Source organism: Coturnix japonica, chromosome 7 (genome assembly GCF_054131305.1).
Source record: "Coturnix japonica strain WE chromosome 7, WE-NBRP24, whole genome shotgun sequence".
Taxonomy (NCBI): Eukaryota; Metazoa; Chordata; class Aves; order Galliformes; family Phasianidae; genus Coturnix; species Coturnix japonica.
Window position 1 is genome coordinate 9,859,916 of NC_140669.1, and position 24,740 is coordinate 9,884,655.

Sequence of the window (24,740 nt, forward strand, 5' to 3'; positions counted from 1 at the left end):
TGCCTCCACCCTGGCCTAGTGAGGCTATGGGAAACACAGCCAACTTGTTTCCTGTAAACAGGCTGCTCTTCCCAAAGAAACAGCAGTAAGACAAGCCACTGAAACACAAGCGAGCCCAAGACTGGGACAGGTGCCACTGTTGGTGATGGACTGAAAAGCCTCGCTTCTCCCATCCTCTGACAGTGCTCTGCTTCTTCCACATTCTCATGCCCTTTGCCTTCCACTTTAGTTCTCCTCCATTCTTCTCCCTTCCCACCTGTCTACTTTCCAGGTCTTGCTATAAAAATGGTCTTTCTAGCAACCACCTCATGGCAAAGGTTACAGCTTGCATTTTCCTTAAGACCTCAGCTCCCAGACTCCTTGCTACCAAATAATCTGTTTTCTTTATAAATTGTCCATTCACACATTCCATTCAGGCATCAGGATTTCTGAGAAAATACTGGTGATATTTCAATTACTTTTCCATCCATCAGAGTGCTTGCAAATGCATCTTGAATAGTGCTACTAAAAAAAGCTGTGCATCTTTTTCTCTCAAATCTTGCAATGTTTTCTAGACGGCCTCATAGCTGTTAATCAATTATTACTCGGCAATATTAGGGAAACTTTGAGTTGGAGAGGATGGCGGTGAATTCCCTAAAATAAAGATACTGAGCTTTTGTCTGACACTGAAACAAGTTCAGGATACCTGGTAACATTACATTCCATAGCTGTGTAATGCTAGGCAAATTGAGGCCAGCCAATCTCAAGATGTAGGAAAAAATAACATCAGCCTCTTGGCTGTATGCAAAGCAGGTGGATGGATTTTGTTTTTTGGTTTTGGTGTTGTTTAGTTGTGTTTGGTTTTTTTTTTGTGGGTTTTTTGGGTTGTTTTCTTTTCTTGGGGGGGTGGAGGGGGAGGAGGGAAGGAAAGGTGGGAAATACATTGGGGATTGAATTTTAATCTTCTTCTTTACCCACACACAGTTGGTGAAGAAGAATAAGAAGAATGTGCCACCTCTGGAGCCCCTGGAGCTGTAAGTAGACCTCTGTTCTTTGTTCGGTCTATTTTCTGTTGCTGAAATGTATGGGGAGGGATTCTGTCACCATAGTAATGCAGAGCCGTATCTGTTTTGGAATATGTATAAGCATTTACAACTGAACCTTTCCAATCCAAAGCCTGCCATGACATGTTTAGTTCTTCTTCCTTGATGTCAGTTATTGTGTGTTAAAGGCATTTCAGTACACCTACGGTAGAGAGGACTCAATCAGAGCATGGCCAAATGGCACCAGCCAAAACACACCTCAAATCAGCAAAGGCCATGAAACCCTCCGCTGGGGTTTGAGTGAATCACTGCAAGGTGTATTTACATTAATTTCAGGCCTGAATTCATTGGAGGTGGGAAGTTCAGCCTTGAAAAATGAGGGCAGTTTGAAAACTGAAAGCTGCAGAACCTGACAGTTTTCAGGGGTGATACCATTCAAGGCAAACCTTTCCCTGAGAGTTTGAGAATCAGCCCCTCCTGGAGAGGAAGCACTGAGGAAAGAGGTGCAGAAGCACTTGGAAAAACTCAAGGAAAAAATGAAATAAAATATGGTGAAAGGCCTATTCTTTGCTCCACCTGCAGAAGGAGTATTGCCAAGATAAGTTTCTACCATTCTGAACCATCTCTCCCCATCTTGCTTCAGTGGGAGCTCTAGAGAAAGCTACCACCTTTCTATGATCTTATTCCCACCTGGCACAGATTTGGGGCCTTCCCTCAACTTTGGCTGACCTTTGTTTGAGAGGATGCCTCTTATCCAGTGCCTTGGAGGTCCTCCAGGTAGCTCTTTGCTTTGCCTTTCAGCAGGGATTACACAGGATGCCACAGTTTGATCTGGCACCTGAGCTGAATGCATTAAATTGTGAGTGTCCCTTCGTGTGTTTTATTCTAACCAGGGAACCAGGGCTTGGTCTCCCAGGGGATTTCCAGGACTCTCACTGGTTGAGAAGCTTAGTGTCTGACTGTGCATGTCTGCAAGGCTGTGTTTACTTCATACTCATCTAGAAAGTTTTGCTAAGAGGAGGCTGCTGTACTGCTTGTCCCTGTGAAATCTGCTCTATGTTAGCGCTGCAGTTTTTACCATTTATTATAATTCTTTTTAAAATATCCTTGTAAGGAGATGACCCTGTGCAAGAAGGATGAAGATGGCAGGTTGGTTTGTTTGTTTGAATTTTGAAAGCCACGGTCCACCCCAGTGGAAATCTGGGATGGTAAAATAACCAGTGCTCAAGCACTGTGAATCCAAAACCAAAACCCAGGACTGAGAGAGTTCCACATGTGATATGAGCCTCTGAGATTGAAATTGAAGAGCCAGAGAGTTGGCTGGATGGAGGATCCTTCCCTTCTGCCTTCCATCCATGAGTAGCTAAGCAAGACAGCTAGCTTAATGCAAAAGTGCTGCTGATTCTCAAACCAATACTGTCAAGGTATAGTGTCGAGGAGGAGGGTTTATGACTATTTGTATACCGCCTTTTTAAGTATTTGAAGTTCCTTTCATATCTGTGCTGTCTTCTGCCGTGAGACAGAACAGATCCGCTTTGCAGGGTGCTGTACAGCTAGCCAGTACATAATGAGAACTGTTACTAGCTCTGGAGCATCTCAGTATAAGCTAATCAAATAAACAAATTATTCAAACTCATCCCAACACCACCTCTGAAGAGCACTGTAAATTAGCCTCTGTCGCTCCTTCTGCATTTCTGAAATGCAGTCAAGAGCATAATGAGAACTGTAACATAGGGGCCATGAGAAAACACTTGTCTGGATCATCACAGTTAAAAGCTTGAGTAAGAACTAAAAGATTTGGCCTTTGAAAGGCACACTGGCTTTGGCTTGGAATGGCTTCATCTCTTAATAAGAATTGCCCATGTCTGGCAGTATGTAGAAGTATACATGACTGACTCAGGAGGCAGGCAAAACAGCAGGAAATGACTCTGTTTGAAAATTAGACCATAAATTTAGATACAGCTGTTTTGATCCTGGCATGGCTTGTTATGAGTAAATCTATGTATTTTTGGCAGGGATCATGAAATGAGAGAGGGAGAGAGAAGAGAGTAGAGATAGGGCTTTATAGAGGAAACAAAAAAGAGATACACCAGTTTGTGTTCATTGTGTTGTGTATTTCAAGTCACCAGCAATCCAGCCTATTCACAGCTGCCTCCTGATGTACTCAATATGAGGCAGAAGGGGCTCAGGGCTGAGACTCTGGAGACCTGAAGCTTTTTTCTGCCTCTGGTTCACGTTTGTCACTGCACTTCCAGCTGTCCCTGCCCTTGGCACTTTTCCTACATCCCCTCTGCTTAAAGGGCAATTTTGGGGCAGAGAAGCAAAGTTATCACTGGGACCAGAAAGCTGGATGTCTAGAACATGCTTTGTCTCTGCTGCTGAAGCTCAGGGAGGCAATTCTTGGTGCAACCACAGCTATGTGAGCAGCAACTGAAAGCCATTGAGACCTGAGAAAGGGGAGGCTTTGTGTGCTTAAGAAAGCAGGAGTTAAGTATCTGAAACTAAGCAGCTCAGGAATGAAGGCCCTAACTAGTAGTGGGCAAATCCCAATAACAAAATAACATGGGGATCTGGACTGAAGAATGCCAATAGTACAGCTCTGCTCTGCTTCGCTTCCTCTACCCCCATCTCTAAAATCCCCTTGTTAGGGAGCTAGTTACTTCTTAGCAGAAAACAGCGCTGCAGCAGGTTAACATGATGGGGGCCTGTTATTACAGCTGGAAAGAGAGTTCCTGAGAGAGTTCCTGCATTTGGTTGACTGTAGATGGACAATCTGAGCTGAGGGAATCCTCATTTACACACTCTGTACCCCCATGTTGAATGCCACAACAGAAAAGCAAAAGGACCATGTAGGAAAGTGTCCCACAGCTGGGAGGGGACTTGATAGAGCACATGTTTCCTGAGGTTTTATTCCAGAAACCTGGTTATATCGAAGCCCTGGAAAAACATCCAGGTCTGCTGATCTGTATCATGAAAAGGTGGCTTGTGTCACCCAGAAGGGTGGGGAAGGCAAAAGAAGAGCCCAGAAATGATTCACTTGGCACTATTCTCATTTCCTCTGTTGGAGCTTCACTAAAACCTGTGCAGCATCAGGGTTGAATTCCTATCTTTGGTCCTCTGTCATTCACACGCTCCAGCAGGACTTGGAGCAAGGGAATATCTAGCCCAGCAACTGTTAGGAAGTGTAGTTTTAAGAAATGGCTTACAAAGGAAAGCAAAGAAACAGCAAAATTGCTGGGTGAATCTGCCTGTGCAGGATCCAATTTCCTCTTTTGTATTTAGTGAAAACACTGCTGTTGCAAACAGAACATTTGCAGATAGATCATGCTTTTCTGTAGTCTGCTTACCAGTATGGTTCCGTGTTCCTCTTTGGCTCTGTAGAAAAAGCCTGAAATTCTGAATTAGACCCACACAAAGTAACTGTCTCACATTTAGATTGCCTGTAGACATTTACGCCTGTGCAGTGCAAACAGTACCAAGTGAGCAATAATAGTCGCAAGACAAGCATTTGTAGGGCAACAGCCAAGAATTACGGCAATGGAAAGAGCTTCACAATCCTATTGTAGAAAGCAAAACATTTTACCCTCTCAGAGAGCCTGCCTTTCTTCATTGATGGTCACGTCATACCCATCTTAAGTAGACCCAGCAATACATGAGGAAAATAGGCAAAGAACATAGCATTAGAGCTGAGGTCAACATCTGGATGGACTTAGGCTTCACAAAGGAATTTACTGACTCATTGGCACATGTGAGGACTGTCATCTCCTCTGCAGCATTTAATCTTTAATTATGAGAGCCCATCAGAGTAAAACTTGGCTTTCAGAAATATTAATGGAGTAATAGTGTTATGAAAAAGGAGAAGAAGAAAAAAAAGCACCAGTGTGGTTCCCTCCTTACATACACACACATATATACACACATAAGGAGAGACTAGCCAAAAGACTGATGCCAAAATCTAATGAAGTTCCCTACTAGGTGTTTGAACAGGGATGAGATAGGAGTTCCATCTGTGCTCTGACTCAATCTGACCTTCAGGGGCTGTGCTATTGATGTCAACGATTTGTGGAGTGACAGAGGTCTCCTTGTGACTTTGGTGGGGTGTAACGTGGACTCTCCCAGCAGGATATCCACACCCACATGTCCCACTGCTCTGGGGCAGTGATGCCCAATTCAGGAAGAGGGAAAGAAGAGGAAACTGAGCAAGAAATGCTGGGCAGGGCTTTCCTGTCACAATTGTTTGGAGGAACGTGGGCCATGATGTCACTTTGTGACAAAAAGCATCTCAGACCAGCTGCTGTGGGCAGAACGTCTTTTCTCCCATGTCTATGCACCCCTCTCCCACTTCATTTGGGCAGTCTCAGAGCCAACTGAGGGTGGCATTTTAAAGCATGACCATGCCAGTCATGCTACTGAGCACAACGTGCTCACTAACCTTGGCCATGTTCTTGTTGAATTTTTGTCCATGTGTGCATCCTAGCTGGCCAAGGATAAAGAGAAAGCCACAGAGCTGGTGCAGTGTTCCATGTCCCTAGGCCCACAGTCCTGCTCTCCTGCAGATTATGAACGAACTTCTGCTGAATCACAGGTGATGATAGGAAGTGATGGGGAATTTCTTTGCTTATACTCTCTCAGCTGCTGTACTTTGTTATTGAAATGGGTGTTTTATTAGCTTCATTCCTTGTGATTAGGAAGATTGGTTTATCCTGTTGCAGTGACCTCATGAATTGCAAGGTACTACGTCACATTCCTTAGAGAGCAAAGGGACTCTTGGTGGTAAATCCTGCAATGCAAATAGGGCAGCAGCTTCTCAGGTATCCTCTGCTCCACATGAGAGAGGCCTTGGTAGAAGAAGTAATTTAGATACTGAGTTGACTTAACATGATCTGCTCCAACACTCCTTTATGTCTCCACCAGCTGACAGTTTGCTTAGAAGATCATGAACTAACTGCCACTGTCTTGATCCTACCATGTTATTTCATGAGCATGAAAGCTATTCTTGAGGCAGCTAACATTGGCCTTTCCTGGATAAGGGCAGTTAAAGAAGCAGTGCATCTCAGGTTTTTATACTGTATGCACTAATCAGCTGAGCAACAGATTGACAAGTAAAACATTTATAGCAGCTTAGGAGATGATAGTCTTGTTCTCAGTCTGGGTTTGAATAGCTGCAGGAAGTCAAGCCTTAATCATTTATTTCTCCACTTTCAATAAATCCGCTCCATCCTAGACAGTAAGAGCTTCCCTACCTGCACCCAGCACGAAAGAGTCTGAGATAACATACTAGGGATACCACACACGCGATAAATAAGGAAAATCAAAGGAAACAAATTGCATCCAGGCCCGTTTATTGTGTGTTAACTGGCTGCTCCTATTCCAGGCTTCCCAGAAAGCAGAATTGTTTGTCAGGCAGTTGATGCTGCAACGCTTAGCAGAGGAGGCTGGATCTCAGTAAACCACTCGTCTTCTGCAATGGTATCTCTTGCCTAATGTGAAAGAGAAGGTAGGAAAGCAAGAATGAGAAACACTTTCCTTTGCCAAAAAGCTACAAAGGTCATTAACAGCAAGAGTTAATTGTCCAATTTGCTCCAGTGTTGCTGTCACAGAGAGCAGAGCTCAGCGCTACCATGAGAGCTCCTCTGCTCTGGGCTGAACCAGTGCAGGGACCCCAGCTGTTCCTCATACAACTGTCCCCCTAGACTCTTCATGATCTTCATAGCCCTCCACTGGATGCTCTCTGATAGTTTTGTTGTGTTCTTATACTGTGGTGCCCAACCTGTACACAGTACTTGAGGTGTAGGACAACACCTTCCCTTGCCTGGTGGCAGTGCTGGTCTCAATGTACCCCAGGAGACAGGTGGCCCTTTTGGCCAGGGCACACTGTCAGCTCAAATACAACTTGCTGTCATCCAGAATCCCCAGATCCCTTTCCATGAGGCTGCTCTCAGCCTCTCATCCCCTCCTCCTCTGTACACTGAGCCAGGGCTGCCCTGTCCCAGGTGCAGAATCCGACACTTGCTCTTGTTGAACATCATGTAGTTAGTGATTACCCAGACCTCTAATTTGTCAAGATCTCTGTACAAGGCTTCTACCCTTGAGGGAGACAAGAACTTCTTCCAGTTTATCAGGATCGTGCCTGAGCCAAAAAGAGGTTTCCATGGCTAGGCACAAGATAGTCCCTTGCAGCACTGTGGTTTCACAAGGATTTTTTGAGAAAGTCTCATATTGTCACAATCCTTCCAACATTCAGCCTGAAAGACAGTACCTCTTGTCCTTGTCCTCCTCCTTTGCCTTCTTCTTTGTCTCCTGCCTTTGCTTCTTCGCCTCCGCCGGGAGCGTCCTCTGCTGCGAGGCCTCTGATATCGTCTTGCCATTTCTGCTTTTAATTAAGTATCTGTGAGGGGATGGCAGCCTCCAGGCAGAGCTACCTGCTTCTCTGATGTTGCTCAGTAGCAGGTAGTGAGCTGAAACATTCTGGCGTATCCTAAGAGATCAGCCATTATGACATAGAAGCCTCACTGGGTGTTTATGATGCAAAAGGCTAAGGAACGCTTTTGCTGCATAGAGCAATAGAACCGTATTTAGCCAATTGGTTTTACTATAGAAGCTGCTTCTTGGTTGGCTTTTGACTGTGAAATAAGAGCTTTTCCTTCCACCTAGGAATCCATGAATTATCGCTCAAGGCTAAAAGATTTATCACAGGGCTTTCATTTCAGGGTTTTCACTGTCTTAGGGAAAGGATGAAGACGTTGAGGTTGAAGTTTGTGATTTCTTAAAGAGGGGTGAAGCTTAGCAGCCCAAAGCCCACCCATATAATAGTCTTCTGCAAGAGGCCCGTCTCTTATAATCAGCTCTGACATGACGTGACAATGAAGGAGGAAAAAAACCCAACAACATGGGGAAACAGGGAAGTTTGTCCAGGGCAGGAAACATAGATTTGTAATTGGTTGCTACTAATTAGTTTGTTTTCATTCCAAAAATCTCTCCCATTAAAGAACTGATCCCTGCCATGTAAGAATTCAGTGTCAGGAAAGCCAAACCACCCTGTAGCTACATGAGCGTTTTTTTCTGCTCTCTTGTTGAAGTGACATATGAATACTGTGAGGTTACTCCTATTGTGCAACTGACGCATTGTTATGCTACATAGCAGGATGGAGCTGACCCTAGAAACTCCCAGCACACAATAAATTGAGATCCTCTCTTGGAAATGACGCTAGCAGTATGCATCTCAGTAATGATAGCCTTTGGGCCTTGTTCTGGAGTCATAGGGAGTTTATGAGAAGTTATATTCTTCTATTTCCTCCCTGCTGAAACTTCCCTGGGAAGGGAAGCATCAGGATGTGTCACTTCCAAAGGGAAGTTTGGGCAGAATCCATGGCAAAAAATCAGGCTACTTAGGTAGGCAGGAGGATGCAGTCTAGAGCTGGATCTGTTCCCAGGCCTGCTACACTATTCTGACTTCCATAACTGTTTGAAAACCTTGAGCCCCATAAACAGCTTTCATTGTGCTAGTCACATTGATTGGCCTTTATATATTACATGTATGTGATGCAGACACTGCAGATACACTGTTTTGTCTAGTAAACTATCATCCAGCTTATACAGAGCACTCAGAATCTGTCCTGAAAATATTGGGTAAGTCCTAAAACCAAACCCAACATTTTTAGACAGCTTTTGGTATTTAAAGTAAAAAAATGTAGCAGGCATAGTTTGTTACAACCCAGAATCCTGCACAAGGAAGTGGATACCATAGCAATGATTTCACAACAACAGTAGATAAAGAAATAAAAAGACTTTGTTTTTCTCTCATAGCCAGAAAATCAGAAGGGTACTGTTGCTGAAAGTGAATAAGATGAGGAGCAAAGGTGCTTCTAGATTAGTTATGTAGGAGGAGAATGAAGGCAGCACCTTAGAAAACCATGGAGGTAGAAACAATGGGGCTGAATATGAGTGCAATATCAAATGGTGGGAATGCATTCATTACTGTCACAGTTATTCTACAACAAATGTATGTCCAGGCAACATTTTTCATGTTTTATGAGTGATTTATGTTTTCTTTCCTTACATGAAGGCTACTATTAAAACAGTAAGCAGTTAACTTAGATGATTCAGTTGCAATATTGCAATGCCTATAAAACTGCATTGTACCCAAAATAACAGCTGGAGCCATGGCATATGAATATCTATAGAATTAGACCAGAATGCCTCTGTTTAACAGAACAATCCCAGTACGCTGAAAAAAATGTCTATCATTACACTGAATCATTCTATCTGTGGCTTGTTTCAAAGAGGAGGAAAGATTAATCAGGAATGAGAGCTTTACTGCTCCACCAATTTTATAGAGTCAGACTTGTTTGGAATAGCAAAGTACCTTGAGGCTGGTTCTTCACAAATCCTTCCTTCATTCTTTAGTGCAAATTTGAGAGACTGGCAATAAGGAGGAGACAAATGAATGATCAGAGCAGAAACCGCACCAAATCTTGTTGAACTTTATCCTTAAAACTCTGTTGCTGAGGAGCTCCACAGTCATTAAATGTGTGAAACTTAAGGTATCTATCCAAATAAGTCAACTCTCCACCAATTCATTTGTGAATCAAAACCAGTTCCTTATCTTCAACAGATATTCATAACACACACCCGCAAAACAGCCATGAGGACACAGGGATCTTACTAACATCTGGGCCCTTTCATTTTCCTAACCATTGTGACTGGCGACATTAAGAAGCTTCTCTTGTATAACTGATCCAGTGGGCCAAATTCTTTTGCCTTTCCCCACTGAGCCAAAGAAATACATGAGGGATGAGTTTATTCCACACCATACCTTTTTCTTTTTTTTTAATTTCATTTTTATTTCCTTTTATTTATTTATTTATTTATTTTGGCTTGTAGTCTTACGTATCATCATAAAAGAGGTTTAATAATGCCTACAGGTTTTCACACTTCAGTGAAAGATGACAATGTGCTCCTTAGGCATTTTGTTCAGAATAAGTCTATGTGAAAATCTCCCTTGACTACAGTGTAGAGTTATTCTCTTAAAATCATCGCTTGTGGTTTTTCTTTAGTGTGTTTACTTTACTGTTAAAGAGGGCTCTTCATGCATAAAAAGTGCACTTGATGTGTATTTAAAAAAAAAAATAATTAGATTTTTAATGAGAGAGCAGCTATGTTAAAAAAAGGACAAAGGCTTACATTTTTGTAGTCAGAAAAACTGATTTCCCATTGACTTTCATAGTCCTTTTTCATTTTCAAGGTTACTCAAAGAGCACACTAAGTTCAGCTTGCTGGCCACAGCTGAGGAGGTGAAACAGTAGAAGTCCATAAACTGGAAATGCTTACTCGCTGTTTGCTGATAATAGTCTCAAAATGGATAGGAGCTAAGTATCCACTTTGCAAAGAAATGAAGTCGAGTACTTTGCAGTTGTAGTCACTGAAGCTGCTAACAGAAGGTACCTGTATGCATAACGTAATCTGAATTATTAAGACCTCATTCTGGAGGACTGGAGGAAAAATCTATTCCACACCCTTTTTTGATGCTTCTCGGCAAAGCTGGTTTTCAGGAGCTGGGGTAGAAGAGCCCTACTGTCCTCACCATCACACACATCCTGTCCAATAAATGATTACTTCTTGCAGGAAAGCACAGGGACATTCAGTGTCTCTCTCCTTAGGGATTGCCATGAGCAGAAATGCACTCTGTGATCTTTGAAAATACACCACATGGTGTACCACCACCCTCAAAACTCAGCCAGGGCTGGCCCCTCTCTTGGCTTCATCTATGGCCTTAAAACCATTTTGTAGTCCTAAATGTTTCCATTTGTTTTGTATTTAGACACATGCTTCTAGGATACAGAGCCTTCTGAGGGGGTCATATCTTTTATTTTGTTGGTAGGGCAACTTTTCAGAGTCCCTGGTTGATTATCCCTGTTTACCTTCTGATAGCTGTGTTTCCTGGATGGCTGCCATGTGTTTTTCCTTTCTCGTTAATCTTATGGCAATGATCCTGGCCTTCAACAGATGTAGAGTGTTTGTCCTCCTGGTGTTCAATAGATTTCCAAATCATAAACAATTTTTTCATGTACTGCTGGGTACATCAGCATTCAGAAATCAAACTCCTTTATGAGTTGCTGTCACACCTAGCACTGAGCATTTTCAAATCTCTGCAGACACATGAATTCGTGCTCTCACTGCCTTTCAAGGCAGTAAAGTTTTGCAATGACTTTCTGCGCTTCCAGGGAAGAAAGATGAGAGTGAGAAGCTCCAGGCTGCAGGAGCAAAAATGAGTCATATAAACGGGTATCCCAGCAAAGGCTTCTCTTGTGCTGTTTTGCAGGTTCAGCTTTTGTGTCTAGATAAAGCCCCTGAGTTTTCTGTAGCTCCTTCAGTCCCACAAAGTGCTCTAGGAATGCTGTTAGCTGAGCAAGACTTTTCCCTGACATCAACACTCAGCAATGTTGAGTTGAAAATGCGACAGAGCGTGGCATCTTATTGTATTTGTCTGAGATAGGATTCAATATGAAGAATTGACACATTGTTTCAATGTCTACACACCAGTTAACTATTAATGAATTCACAGTCAATAAAATATACTCTCTGGGTAATATCCGGTCACCAGTTAAACTATTAGTTATGTTTGGAAAAGAGTTTATGATCAATCCCCAGTTGCCTCAGCCTTATATGTTCTGGAACATTCATTTTTTGGCCTGATGCTTCCTAGTAATTTTAAGGGGGGCAAAAACAAATCTTACATGTGCAGGGGAAAGAACACAGCTTCCCAAAAAATCTGCTTCAATCTTTTCAAGCCCTTGATGGAAGAAATACGTACCAGTTTGGGAATCAGTTTTGCCAAGGCAGGCATACTTTTTTTCCCCAGAAATAAGAAGTGTTTTTTCTTGAGGAAAGAACCAAAAGGTAGGAAAAGTATCAAAGCCTGTGAATTTAAGTTTTGATTCTTCATTTTCTTATATGTATTGCTACTGGGGCATTTCTGGAAGAAATTGCCCTATGCCCGCTAACTATCTGAACAGTTCTTAAAGTGGCTTTGTTCACAAAGTTCCTCTGTTCACAAGTTTTATGTACATGAAGTCTTCAAACTTCATGCCTGAGAATCTCACCTTGAAAACAAACTAGGTCTGAATAAGTTTGGTAGAGTTACAAGCCAATTTTGGAGTTATTGATGATCTCTATATATGTATCACAGTATTACACGCTTACTTGCAGTCTTCAACCTCTTAAAATGTTAATAATACTGCCACAGTTGGCATCACACTTTGTGTCTAAATGCCTTAAAGATTCAGACAACCAAACAGCCAAACCAACAAAACCCACACAGTTCTTAGCTCAGTGGTTTTAAAATGACTCATGTTTCAGCAAAAGACCAAAAACCATCTCAAAGTGAAATGATGGCATTTAGAATCTGACTTGGTGCTGCCTTTCCACATACAGCTCTCTTACCTGGTAAAGGCATGTAGGCTTACAGCTACTTGGGGGGTGGCACAGGAGTGAGTACAAAGCAGTTTAATGGGTTAGCTAGAAATCTGTGATAGGGAGGGGTTAGAAACAGAGTTTCTCCTGTGCTGAATCTTTCCATACGCTAATATAGAGTGACTTGATTTTGTTTATGGTGTGGGACCTGGATTGCCCACAAAGTTCTTTTTCACGGGATGCATTTTCTCAGTCCCCTCTCATTAAAGTAAATCTGATTACATTTCAGACTCATTTTTTAAAGAGAGGGGAGCTAGCAGGGGGAGCTGGAACCACACACTTAGATAATTTCCATTCAAATCCAGCACAGTGGTCCACTCTCTCAGCCAAGCTGCACTTAGAGGAAGGAGACAACAAGGGAAAAAGTTGTGCTATTCTTTGATGGCCTTCATCGGGTGGATGAAGCATGACCAATCATCCATAATCTGACAAGGCCTTGGAAAAGGCAGAATCATGCCTACATCACGTATACCTCCAATGGCAGGACAATAGGGGATACTGTTTGTGGGCTGCAGGGGTGGAAAGGAAGAGCATTAAAGTTGTAGTAACGAGGAGAAATTATTATCTTGAGGGGGAGTAGGGGCTGTCTGGCAGAAGACATCAGAGGTAGGGGGGTGGGGGAGGGGGCGAGGTGTCTCATCCCCTCCCTATCCCAGCCCCCATCCTCCCTGAGACATTTCAACATTCGTTATCCAAGCAGCAAGCTCTTTTCTGTGAGGGGGAAGAAAGAAATCGATTGTGTTTTTAAAAGCTACTTGAAGCCCACAAAAGGTGCATTGTTTCAAAATGGGTTGAGGGGGCTGGGTGCTTTAGGGGGAAAGAGTTGAACTTATACCATCATTTCGTCTAATTATGCCTGATGTTATTCCTGTTGTCATGTGGGTTACTACAAAGCCAACTGCCAGCTTGTGTCCCTGAAAGCAAAGACTAAACTGTTACGCTTACAAGGACACGAGGCTTGTTCCCTCCTCCCTCTCCCACACTACCACAGGCACAGGCTCCTCCTGGGGATACCCACACTGTAAAGAAATGCCAGGAAATGAGCATGGAGACAGAAGCCACCTAGGAGCTACCAGCCATTTCTGCCAGTTAGGACACAATCCACCTGGCTTATCCTGTACAACTGCAGGGACATGCTAAGAGATGCCCAACTAGTGACCTGACTAGGATCACAGGATCGTAGAATCATTTGAGAAGGAAGGGATCCTTAAAGGTTATCTGTTCCAGCTCCCTGCAGTGAACAGGGACACCTACAGCTTGATCAGGGTGCTCAGAGAGCAATCCAGCCTGACATTGATTGTCTCCAAGGTTGAAGCATCCACGAGCTCGCTGGGCAAAATGTGTCAGGGCCTCACCAGCCATGCTGTAAAAAATTCTTCCTTATATCCTTTGTTTCTCTTCTTTCTGTCTCTTCAGACAATGCATCTGCTGTCCCTAATTCCCAGTCCAGCCAATACTGGTACTGATACTGGAGCAAACAGACCTGTCATCTCATCTAGGTTTCTTCTTAGAGACAGCTGGCTTTGACAGAAGTAATGCTCTAGGCCACCTGGGTGTTGGGTATTGACAGCAAGAAAAGGCACAGGCCACAGGGCAAAACCAAAGCAGTAACAACAAATTACCAATTAAAAAAATCCATAAGTAAGGCCCAAACTCTATGGAAGGCCAGCTCCAGCAGGTCAGTGACTTGCCTGTGTCTTGCTTGCATTGACTTTCACATCTCCAAGTTAGGGCACCTTGCTGGCTTTCTAAGAGTTCCAATATGTTTAGAGAACAAGCAGAGATCATTCCTGTGCCAGCTCTTCAATGTGCATACATCCACACGCCTGCCAGTCTGGTCCACTTGGCCCAGGGAGGGTCTATCTCAAAAGGCTCTAGGGGTGAGGGTTGACTTCCAGCTCTGCCCCTGGACTGATGCCAGCTGAAGCCAAAACAAATGTGGTTGGAACCTGATTCTTTGGCAGGTCCCACCAATTCAGGCAGGTCACACCTAATAGCTGGGAACGGATGAACTTGAGTCACAGGACATAAATGAGCCAACAAGCCTAACATGGTGTTGAAGGCAGCTTAGCAAAGCCTTTGTTTGCTTTCATTGCAGCTATCCTAGGCTGCACACCCTGCCCTCTGCTGTCACTTTAGCCTTCCAGGACACCATTTCATCACTGACATGGGGTGGACGTTCAGTACAGAGATCCATGTGTTTCCTCAGTACTGAAGCACTAAGGTACACTGTAAGCCTTGCCAAGGAGTTCCTATGCCCCACAGGTCCAGGCAGGTTTTACAATATTCTTCTCCTGTTTGCACATATTATACATATATATAAATATATATATGTGACAGGAAATTAGCTTGGGAAAATAAACTTACTTGTTTAAGGAGGCCGTGCAAGGGATTCTTTTACCCTTTACAATAACTCCGCTTTATACAGACACGTCACCTGCTCTGGTCCCAGTCTCATCTGAGCAGTTTCTGCTGGGCTGGAAAGAACATCTTTCATGTGACTGTTCTCCCACACTCAAACACTGTTCTGCTTTGGTTTGTTTTTAATATGCAGGGACACATATTGCCGTACACCTATGCTGGAGATGGCAAAGCCAAAAAACAGATGCTTACCTCTAAAAGCCGCCCTTGTTTCACATCCACTAACCTCAAGCCCTCCCCTCATCCTCTTAGCCCTTTCTTTATTACAGTGAAGGACTTGGAAGGGAAAGTGGGTCTTGGAGCCGACTTGGAATCTATCTGACCTGGTTTCTGTAGATAGACATACTGACCTTCAAAGCTAGACTGAAAAGCTCACCTTTACAAAGCAGCTTTCCCAGCTCCAGCAAATGACTGTTGGGACAGACATGCTGGAAGCTGTAACAATAGCTGTATTGATGGGAGGGAAGATTTTATTGTAAGTTGGATTTAGGAATGAGTAATTATGCAAACAAGCAATTAACTAAAATAAATATGAATGGCTTCCTCTTGGGGGATGCTTTTAGTTTGACTTGTAGCAGGATCAGAGGCAGGTTTCTCAGGGCTGAATCAAGTCTTTAAAACAAAGATAAAGGAGGCATTGGCAATGAGGGGATAAACACTGCTCTGTGTCTCTTATGCATCATTAAATGCTATGTGCATATGTATGCAACGCGGCTTCTGTAATTTGCAGAATTGGGAAATAAATTAAAATACCAGATTTGAGGCCAGGTAAACCCACTTCATTGACCTACCATCTGCTGAGCAGCATCATTCTACTTATTCCCATAAATTTCACTGATGCAAGACAAGACACTTTTTTGTTGTTGTTCCTTTTGGTGGTGGTCTCTGTTTTCTGGTTTCTTTCCCCCCTGAGAAGGCAGGCTGCAGGATGCTTGCAAGATCACTGAATACAGTGATACTGCTGCCGGCCTTGCAGCTTCAGCTAGCTCAGCTCATCAGGGCAGACACTTTGGAAATCCAAATGTTTCTGAGGTCAGCCTTCTTCTGTAGTGCATCACCTCCTTGTTTACAAGGCCTGTTCTGCCCCACGCTCCCGAGCTGATGGAAGGCAGCTGGGCTGAGAAAGCAGTGCCAGATTCCAGGAAGAAAAAGAGACCTTCCTGGAAGACACAAGGCAGCTCTGCAGTTTCTGAGTGGGAGAGGAGGTAGTGGCAGATAATGTACATCATCTTTCCTAGCTCAGGGACACTCAGCAGAAGGGATTGCTCCTAGGCTTCCCTTAGAGAACGTCGTGCAGATGAGCCCTCAGAGAGAAATTTGCTGGAGATGCAATTTGAATTTCAGTTTGACAAGCAGGAAAAAAATTGTCCCCTCTATTCATTCTCTCTGACTCCAAGATTCTAAATGTACTCCCAAATGACTTTGACTGTTCCCAAGTTATTCCCTCTGTTTTTAAATTCACCAGCCTTTTTGGACTGTAGCATGAAAAAAGAAGTTAAATAATGCCAAATCAAAGTGGATTGTTTCATTTCAGGTTGAAGGAATTAAATGCTCTTTGTAGAACAGAAGCAGTTCTCCCGCCCATTATTTAAGTTAGATGCCAGGCTGAAAAATTTGCAGGTTCCTTTGTTATCAGCTGAGTTCTAGAGCCCCATCTCCTGGAGTCAAGTGATGATGTTGGAAGCTTTGTTTGGTTTCTTTTGACATTTCTAGATCTTGTGGTTTGGAAAAAGATCTTGAAAATGTGTTTTAAGTGTAATGAATGTTATGACGTCTGTCTGAGCCTCCACACATCCGGAAACAAAAGTTTCATGGAGAGTGATCTGTTCCAAGTTTATCAAGACTATGTTAACTCCAAGGCTTGCTGGTGAGGCTCTGTCAGCAACACTCCTGGAGAGCTTGCATAGGACTAGATGTTTTTATTTCAGCTGAGTAGTACTTCATTTATCACCGCAGTTGACCCGCTAGGGTAACTCAAGTTGGATGTTAGGAACAGGCTGCCCAGGGAGGTCGTGGGGTCACTGTCCCTGAAGGTGTTCAAGAACTAAATAGATGTGGCACTGAGGACATGGTTAGTGGGCATAGCAGGGATGGGTTAATGGTTGGACTGAATGATCTTAGTGGTCTTTTCAAGCCTTAATGATCCTACAATTATGTAATTTGAAGAAAAAACCTATCCAACATTGTTAAGCCTCTTCCTCTGTCCTATGAGATGTCAGAAGCATCCATTCCCTGGCCAGCATTCAATCCCAGTGCTTCTGTATCATTCTGCAAAACTGGATTTTACTGCTCCCTTCAAGGATTTTCAGTCAAGCTTCTTATTCACAGGCAATCACAGTACACATTGATTACAGCTAAGTTCAAATCCTGAAAAGGAAGAAATGACACCAAACAAGAACATTCACGTTTTGTGTGGCTCCAATGGTGATGGGACACAGGCCAGCCTGTGCTACAACTATAGTCATGCAGGGGACTCATTTACGGTATGGCCATCCACAGTGGTAAAGTCAAAATGCTCAGTCTGAGCCAGGACCTGGTGCATGGCCAAGACCATTTCCTCTCTAGCCTTGGTATTTACACCCTCCAGCAATCTGGAGGTTTATCAAGACTCTGCCACGGCCTCTCTCAACCAATTTACAGTTATTCACGAAGCCATGGCAACTTGTCTGTGAGTCTGAGCGCTTCACTGTCATTTGGCCAAGCTGGGCAGATTTTGCTTTCTCAATTGCAGCTCAGAAACCAAGCCAGCTCAGCCACCTCTGGTCATTTTGGTCATCATTCCTCTGAACTGCCTCCACTTTTTCTCTCTCTTCCTGGCAATGACAGCCCAAAGCCAAGCTGTCTTCTCACCACTCTTTCAAAACAACACATCAGCTAGAAAGAGGTCTTCTTTCCCAAGGACAGAAGCTGCTGTTTAGGATTTGCTCACATGCTTTCTTCAAACATCTTGCTCGGTTCAGACAGGGAGCTAATGATTACCAAGCCCTCTGCTGTGGGCCTCTGCATCCTTTCCGCTGCCAGAGCATCTCCAAAACTTCCCTAAGAGAACCAAGACTCCTCCCTTTGAGGGAACAGTGGGTCATAAACCTTTCTCCTGGGGGGGAGAGGGTGTCTTTCTGAGGTTTACAACCTCCAGGTTTACAGAGGGAGGCTGAAAAATAGGAAAGTGAGGAAAGCCAAAGAAGCCAGAGCAGCTGCAGAGGCTGCTGCTGAAAAGGAGACAGTGGCTTGGCACAGCCAGTGAAGGCAACAGAAGCAATTCTAGAAGGCAGAAAGGTGCTGTGGAGTATAAGAGGAGCGGGAGATTTAATGGAGAAGGAAAGGGCAGCTGAGATCAGAGATGGTTGAAGGTGGTGAAACATTGAGGGACATTGAGTAGGCTGAGAAGACAGGAGAAATGAGATTATGCAGCAGAGGAACAATTCCTGGACACCTTTCTAATGCTTGCAGGAGGGATGAAATGGGGAGGAACACATCTCTGTTCTCCGACCTCTGAAATTATACAGCCTGCATTGAATGGATATTTTGTGCCATTTCTCCCTGATGTGAAGTGGATGCTTTCATTATTCTATGCTCCTGCACTGAAAGATTAAAGGAACATCCAGACCACCAGCGGCACCTAGATTAGGGATTATAAACTGAGCTGCCTGAAGGCCCCATATCCTTGAATTAAACAAGAGGTTGGTCCTCAGCCTTCACATCCACTCTTTACACAAACAGAAGTGTGCATCCAGGACTTGTAGCAAAAAAGCAACTCCAGGGCACAAAGCTCGGGATCATCACAGTTCTGCTGAGCAGCCAGACAACGTATGTGCAGGGTCTGTTATTAGGGACACAGTCTGTCCCCCAGCCTGTCCCTCAGCACAAGGCACTAAAAAGGCATAATTAGAAAGGAAAAGCAGCATCTCTAATTAAAACAGGCCCTGTATGGCTTAGTCACTGCCCAGTTCCCATTGCCTCCACCACATGAAGCTTCTAGGTGGAAGCAGGAGCATCATCTGCTGGGGGTGGGCAGAGGAAGGCTGTAGCCCTGACTTGTCAATTGTGTGCAGAATGCAGGCAGTTCTCCAGGGTCTGAAACACCAGCTAAAGTGCAAGTGAATCTGCTAACTTGAAAGCCAGGACACAAAGCACGTTTCTAATATTTCAGGGGATGATGCTGTCTTAAAGATAACAGGATAGCATGCCAGATGCTGGCATTGGAGCACTTGGAAAGGAGATGGGGACAAAGTTCCTGTTTATGCAGAAGTGACTGAGTAACTAGTAATTTTGGGAAGGGAGCATTACACACTCCTAAACAGCAGTCTTCCACTGGGAGGTTTTCAGTTTGCGGTTAGTCGTTGCAGTGCAATATTCATAAGCTGCCATCCAACATGCCTCAGGCCCAGGTCGTGGCTGAGCAGCTCAGGGAAAATCCCCCAGAAACAGCAGGGAGGCTGGTTCATGGCAGATGGGAAGCAGATTTCGAGCAGGGAGGTGACATGCATGTGGAGTCACACAGCACAAGCACACAAACACGGGAGTCAAACGGCACCTAGTGAGAAAGGCACACAAAAGCTGGACATGTCACCGGGAACAGACAGAAGGGCAAGGAGCTCTCCAGCACAATATCTGCACATCTGAACCCTGGTCAATCATGTGTTACTACCCAGAACTTTATGCTTTCCCTGTCCTCCCCATAGCTGCAAAATCTGGTCCTTTCCCTGCTGTCTCCCATCTTGCTGCTGTGACTTTTGCTGTCTAACCCAGGAGTTGAGGGGAGCAGAAGCAGCCCTTGTTCTTGAAGGAAAAGGGAACTCAGTGGTTCTGTGGGAGGGCAAATCTCCTTCTCATGCGTGGCAGGCTGCTGTCACCAGGTGATGCTGTAGCTGCAAGTGCCCCTTAGCCCTGCTGCAGCCAGGATCTCATTTGTATTGCTTTCTTTTGCTCTGGATCTCTAAGGCAAGATGAAAGTTCCCCTGGAATATTGATTCCCAGGGTGTCATATTCCTGCTACAACACTCTTTTAAATGAATCATAAAATCATACAATCACAGAATGGCTAAGATTGGAGGGGACCTTAAAGAGCACCCAATTCCAACCTCTCTGCCATGGGTAGGGTTGCCAACCACTAGATAACGCAATAATAATATTAATAATAATGATAATAACTTTTTTTTAAAGGGTGGGGAGGTTGTTCTTGTTTTAAAAAACTCATCCAAAAGCTTCACATGGTAGCACCAGTTCAAAGGATAAACCTGCAAGAGGGGCTGGAAGGCAGTTAACAGGTAGGAGGCAACTCCCTGAGCTGCTCTGTGCTCAGGTGCTAAGTTTGGGTGGGAACCCAACCCCTGTCTCTTGGAAGAGATAGCTGTCGGTACAGCAGTTACTTGAAATCCTGGAAAAAATGAATACATCTCTCCATATAGGAAAAAAAAGAAAGTTGTGCTGATATGTCCAACTCCACCAATTTACAGCTTTCCTGCATTTGCTCTGGAAACTTGCCAGGCAGTGTACACTGAATGTAAAACATTGCAAGCTTGTGAGTGCTTTCCTTCGTTTTTTCAAGTTCCAAAGTCAGGGACTGGACTTTTTTTCCCCCCTTTTCTACTTATTTTCCCCAAAGGCCTAAAACAAAGCTGTTCCTCATGTGAAGAAGTTGAGATCCTGAAAAGATCTTTGCCTTTGCGTGCACGGCTTTACACGTCCCCCATGCTCAGCTCCCAGAAGTGCTCCGCTTTGAAAGAATAACATGGCGTGCAGATGCCTATAAATGGAAGATGAAATTGTTACTATTAAGCCTGGGCCTTGCCAAGGCAAACAAGTGCAGGGCAAACTGTGTGTGCAAAGGAAGGGAGCTGAGAAAACTCGAAGTCAGCTGAATGATAACTTCACTTTAATTTTAACATCACTTAAAACTTCATAAACACAGCCATCTTATTAATAACAAAACTAGCCCCTCGGTAGAGCTGTTGTTTGGAAAGCCAAGCCCATGTGCACGGGTGCAATGGGAAGAATGTTGCAGGAGAAACATGCCTTCCAAAGCTGTGTTTTAAATTTAAAATAGTTGGGATGTCTGAGACGCAGCAACTTTGCAGGAGCCACGAATAGCATTTGATGTCTGCACTGCAGTTCACCAGGGTCTCGACCTCCACAGCGACAGCAGTTTGTCACGGCTGGAGCAAGGAATCACAGAATGGCTTAGGTTAGAGGGGACCTTAGAGATCATCTAGTTCCAATCCCCGGCCGTGGACAGGGTTACTATCAGCTAGATCAGACTGCCCAGGGCCTCATCCAACCTGGCCTTGAATGCCTGAGAAAAAGAGCTCAATGGGGAAAGCTGCTACCTGTGCAAGAAAAACACAGCCCTGCTGGAATGGGAAAATGCACCCAACTTGCAAAAGTTGTGGATTCCAAGTCCCAAACCCCAGAGTCCATCTTTCTGCTTTCTCAGTGTAGAATGACATTAGGACTTATGCATTCTACTCCTTTCAGGCTCTGCAAGAGCTGATGATATGGCCTTGAAGGAGTAAACCACGTACACACATCTTAAAGTGTACACATCAACACTGCTCACACGAGGTGCATCAGCATCAATCCCTTGTGCCCTTTTCCACCTACCCTCCTACCTTGCCATCAAAAGTTCTTGTGGGATACTCAGAATGTGCAGATGTGAGCAGGCTCCAGGGGTGCACCAGCACAAATGCATTGAGCTCAGTCCTGTGATCTGTGTTTAGTAAAAGGGATAAAAAAAACAACCTTTGCTAATTAGGAGGTGAAAGCGATAAAGGTGCTGGAACAGTCTGCAGGGGCTTTGAGATGCTCCATAGCAGACGACAAAATGGAGCAAAACATTTTTACTGTTGCCTTCCAGGAGTGATTTGGTATCTGCGGCAATCTGATAATCTCAGGGTGAGGAGTGAAAACACAGTGGTACAAGGCTTGCTCTTTATTACTTCTGACATTTTATAAATGCAGGCTGGCTCAGCAGCTCCCCTAATATATAGCTCGTAAAGCAGAGATGCAATTCCTAATGCATTCCTAATGAAACCCCCCTGACTTCCATGGCCTCGTGTTAAGACTGAATTTGGCCTCGTCAGTAAGGCACATTTGGATTTCCAAACTGCAAACTGCCTCTGGATTCCAGAGGGACTTGAAAGACTCCCAGAGCACTGGAGTGCAGCAGTGAGATTTATGCTTTTCCCTGACTTTTCACTACTCAGTAATACATTTGTAGGGCCAAAGTAAAGCCAGATTTGGCATTCCCCACCCCTGATTTCTCTACTACCCAGGGAACTAAATGGCAGTGTGGACTGGAACAGTAATACTCTAAGCCCTAGAAGAGCTTTTCTTGGGTACTTTCACAGGCTGTGGAAAGAATGTATACATAGATATTTGAAATATGAGGACTCCACTTTTTATCTCTCGTGTCTGTAGGCCCACTGATGATACAGCTTCCCATGCAGAGGCAGGGAAGTGAAGCCTAAAAAGTTCCTTCTGTTATTTGCTAGTAGCATCTCTAGACTTGGTTTGTACCTGTTGGGCAGTGTTTGTACCTATTGCCTAAACTAGTCCCAGCTCTGGAAAAAGATGACCCCTGAGCAGATAAGACAAATGGGTAAAAGGAGGAAAAAGAGGGGAAGGCTGTACAGAGCTAACACAGACTTGAGGCCTAACAGCAGCACGGGGAAGCTGGTTGTTATTTCTCCTTCTTTTGCCCAAAGATGAAAGAAGTTGGGGGGCTGTGTTTCCTCCAGCCTTACCTACAGACCCCAATCTCCCCTTGGGATCAGTGGCATCCTGCCACATTCTTGCCATCGCTCTCCCATGCACACCCATTCTTGGCATCGCTCTCCCATGCACACCCTCAAAAGCCAGCTGAGATTGCTCCAGAGAAATTTCCCTGACCTCCCTTTCCACCATCTCACATCTCCTTTTCTTGGCAGTAGGGCTGGCTTAAGGCTCTTGATCACTACAACCATCACATTCAGAGGTCTCACATTCCTTCAGCCTCCCTCCTTGCCTTGGGCTAGGAGAAATCATAAAGTTTGAGTCCTGCTGTTAGCAGTGACCACATTCCCACAACCCCTCTCGTGAGTGTATTGAGAGAAAGAGACACTTAAGCTGCTAGTGACAGAGCTTTGGAGCAGAGGATTGCAGTAGAGCAGTATTTCTCATCAAGTTGTCCACGAAGCACTGTCAGATGGAGGGCTGTGAAATGACAGCAAATTATTAATTCTATTAATTCATGTTCTCACATGCGAATATACAGCCAAATGGGGAAAATAATAAGAGGAATATGCAGGAGATCATCTTCCTTTTAGTAAGCTGTGAATGAAAAAGTATTGCGGCCACCCTGACAAAATGGTCTCTGGCTTTTCTCTTTTAGAAGCAGTTGTCATATTACCCGAGGTTACAAACCCCAAAATGAGTAGGTCTCTGAAGGCTTTCTTCCATTTCTATGACTTTATAATCTGAAGATGACTTGGTCTGGTTTTGATTTTTATTTTATTTTATTTTTGTATCACTGTTTTCCATCTATTCACATTGTCTAGATGTATTCATGGGCAGCCTGTACCCAGCTGTTTTTGTGCCAACATTGTGCTTCAGTTAAATAGCTTTCCTTTGTCCCCAGCATTTAGGCTCCTGATATGTCTATGGCAGCCAGTTCTGGTCTTACCCTTTTCAGCCTTCATTTTACTAAACTCAACCGGCCAAACTCTTCCAATTGCTGTCCTTCTCCAGGATGTTCCAGGATTCCTCCTCCACATCTCCCATTATTCTAGCATACGGTAGTTCCACCAAGGTTTTCTGCCTAAGTGAAAGTTACCTAGCTGGAGTTGGATGCCAAGTAAAATGGGAATTGATGGAAAGAGGAACACAACTGTAACACCGCTTTCTGCAATCAGAACTGGCCATAAAATGAGAGCTGGGGCCATCACAGTCCTCTGCTTTGCACTTTGTCTCAAAGATTGGTATAATCAATTAATTTCCTTATCTACTTGTGGCTTGGTACTTCTCACCACAGTTCACTCAGACCTCTGACTTTAAACAGGGTGTCAGCATCCCACTGTGCCAAGACAGATCAGCTGTCCTGAGAGCACTGCAGCCAGCAGGAGCCTGCCAACCTTGAGCCCTGCACACTCCCCAGAGACCTTTTCTGAGATTACATCCCAGTTTCCCAGGTGCTTTATGGCCAGTGGCACAAGCTGCCGAGGCACACGCCTTTCTCCAAGATGACATTATCCCTTGTGAGGCCATAAGCTGTGATCCTCTCTGAGCCACCAAATGTAATTCACAACATAAGGAAGGACTGACTTTGCTCTGGGTTCCAAGCAGTAAAATCTTATGCTGGACAAGGTAAGGGTGAGCCACTTTTTACAGAGCACAGAACACAAACATCCTGCTTCTATCCAGCTGGGGAACAGCAGTAGCTGTAAAGGAACAGAAGAGAAGCAAACTGAGTAGTGAAAAGTCACCGTGCACTAAAAAAATGCAGCTGCATTTAAAGAGAAAGGGGAGCCTGACACTCCCAGAAGGATTTCATTGTTTGCATTTGTAAGACACTAGGCATTTTTAATGATGTGTTAATGACTATATTATTTTCAGATGGGATTCATCACGCTGCTCTTTCTCTATTAAAAAATTCAGCATCTAGTCTTAGCAGGCCGTTTAGGATCCCTCTCTACTGAAGGGCTCTACTGATCTGTTTCTCTCCAAGAACGCTCTCTATGACAGAGGGATGCACTGCCATCCCAAGCTGTCAGCCTTTTTCCATGGGCTGTGGCAGCACATCCACACTCCATCCCAGATGTGCCTCACAATTGTCTCTTCAGCAGCAGCCAC

The 24,740-nt window shown here is 44.2% G+C and overlaps 1 protein-coding gene and 1 long non-coding RNA gene across 35 annotated transcripts in view; one reads left to right on the plus strand and one right to left on the minus strand.

Annotated features, from left to right (window-relative positions):
- The window catches only part of LOC116653662 (uncharacterized), a 424,046-nt gene that overhangs the window by 343,371 nt on the left and 55,935 nt on the right, over positions 1–24,740 (plus strand). For all 34 annotated transcript variants that reach the window (XR_014948267.1, XR_014948268.1, XR_014948273.1 and 31 more), the window contains one exon: positions 964–1,013. Coding sequence is in view for 3 of the 34 variants with exons in the window: in XM_085553217.1 (XP_085409343.1) it covers positions 986–1,013 (28 nt within the window). In the remaining 31 variants the exon portion in view is untranslated. The remainder of the gene's footprint in view (positions 1–963; positions 1,014–24,740) is intronic.
- On the minus strand, positions 6,348–7,492 carry LOC107316839 (uncharacterized). Its single transcript, XR_001556599.3, has 2 exons — positions 7,282–7,492; positions 6,348–6,502 (listed from the first exon to the last, which is right to left on the minus strand). It is a non-coding gene; the product is annotated as an uncharacterized LOC107316839 (long non-coding RNA).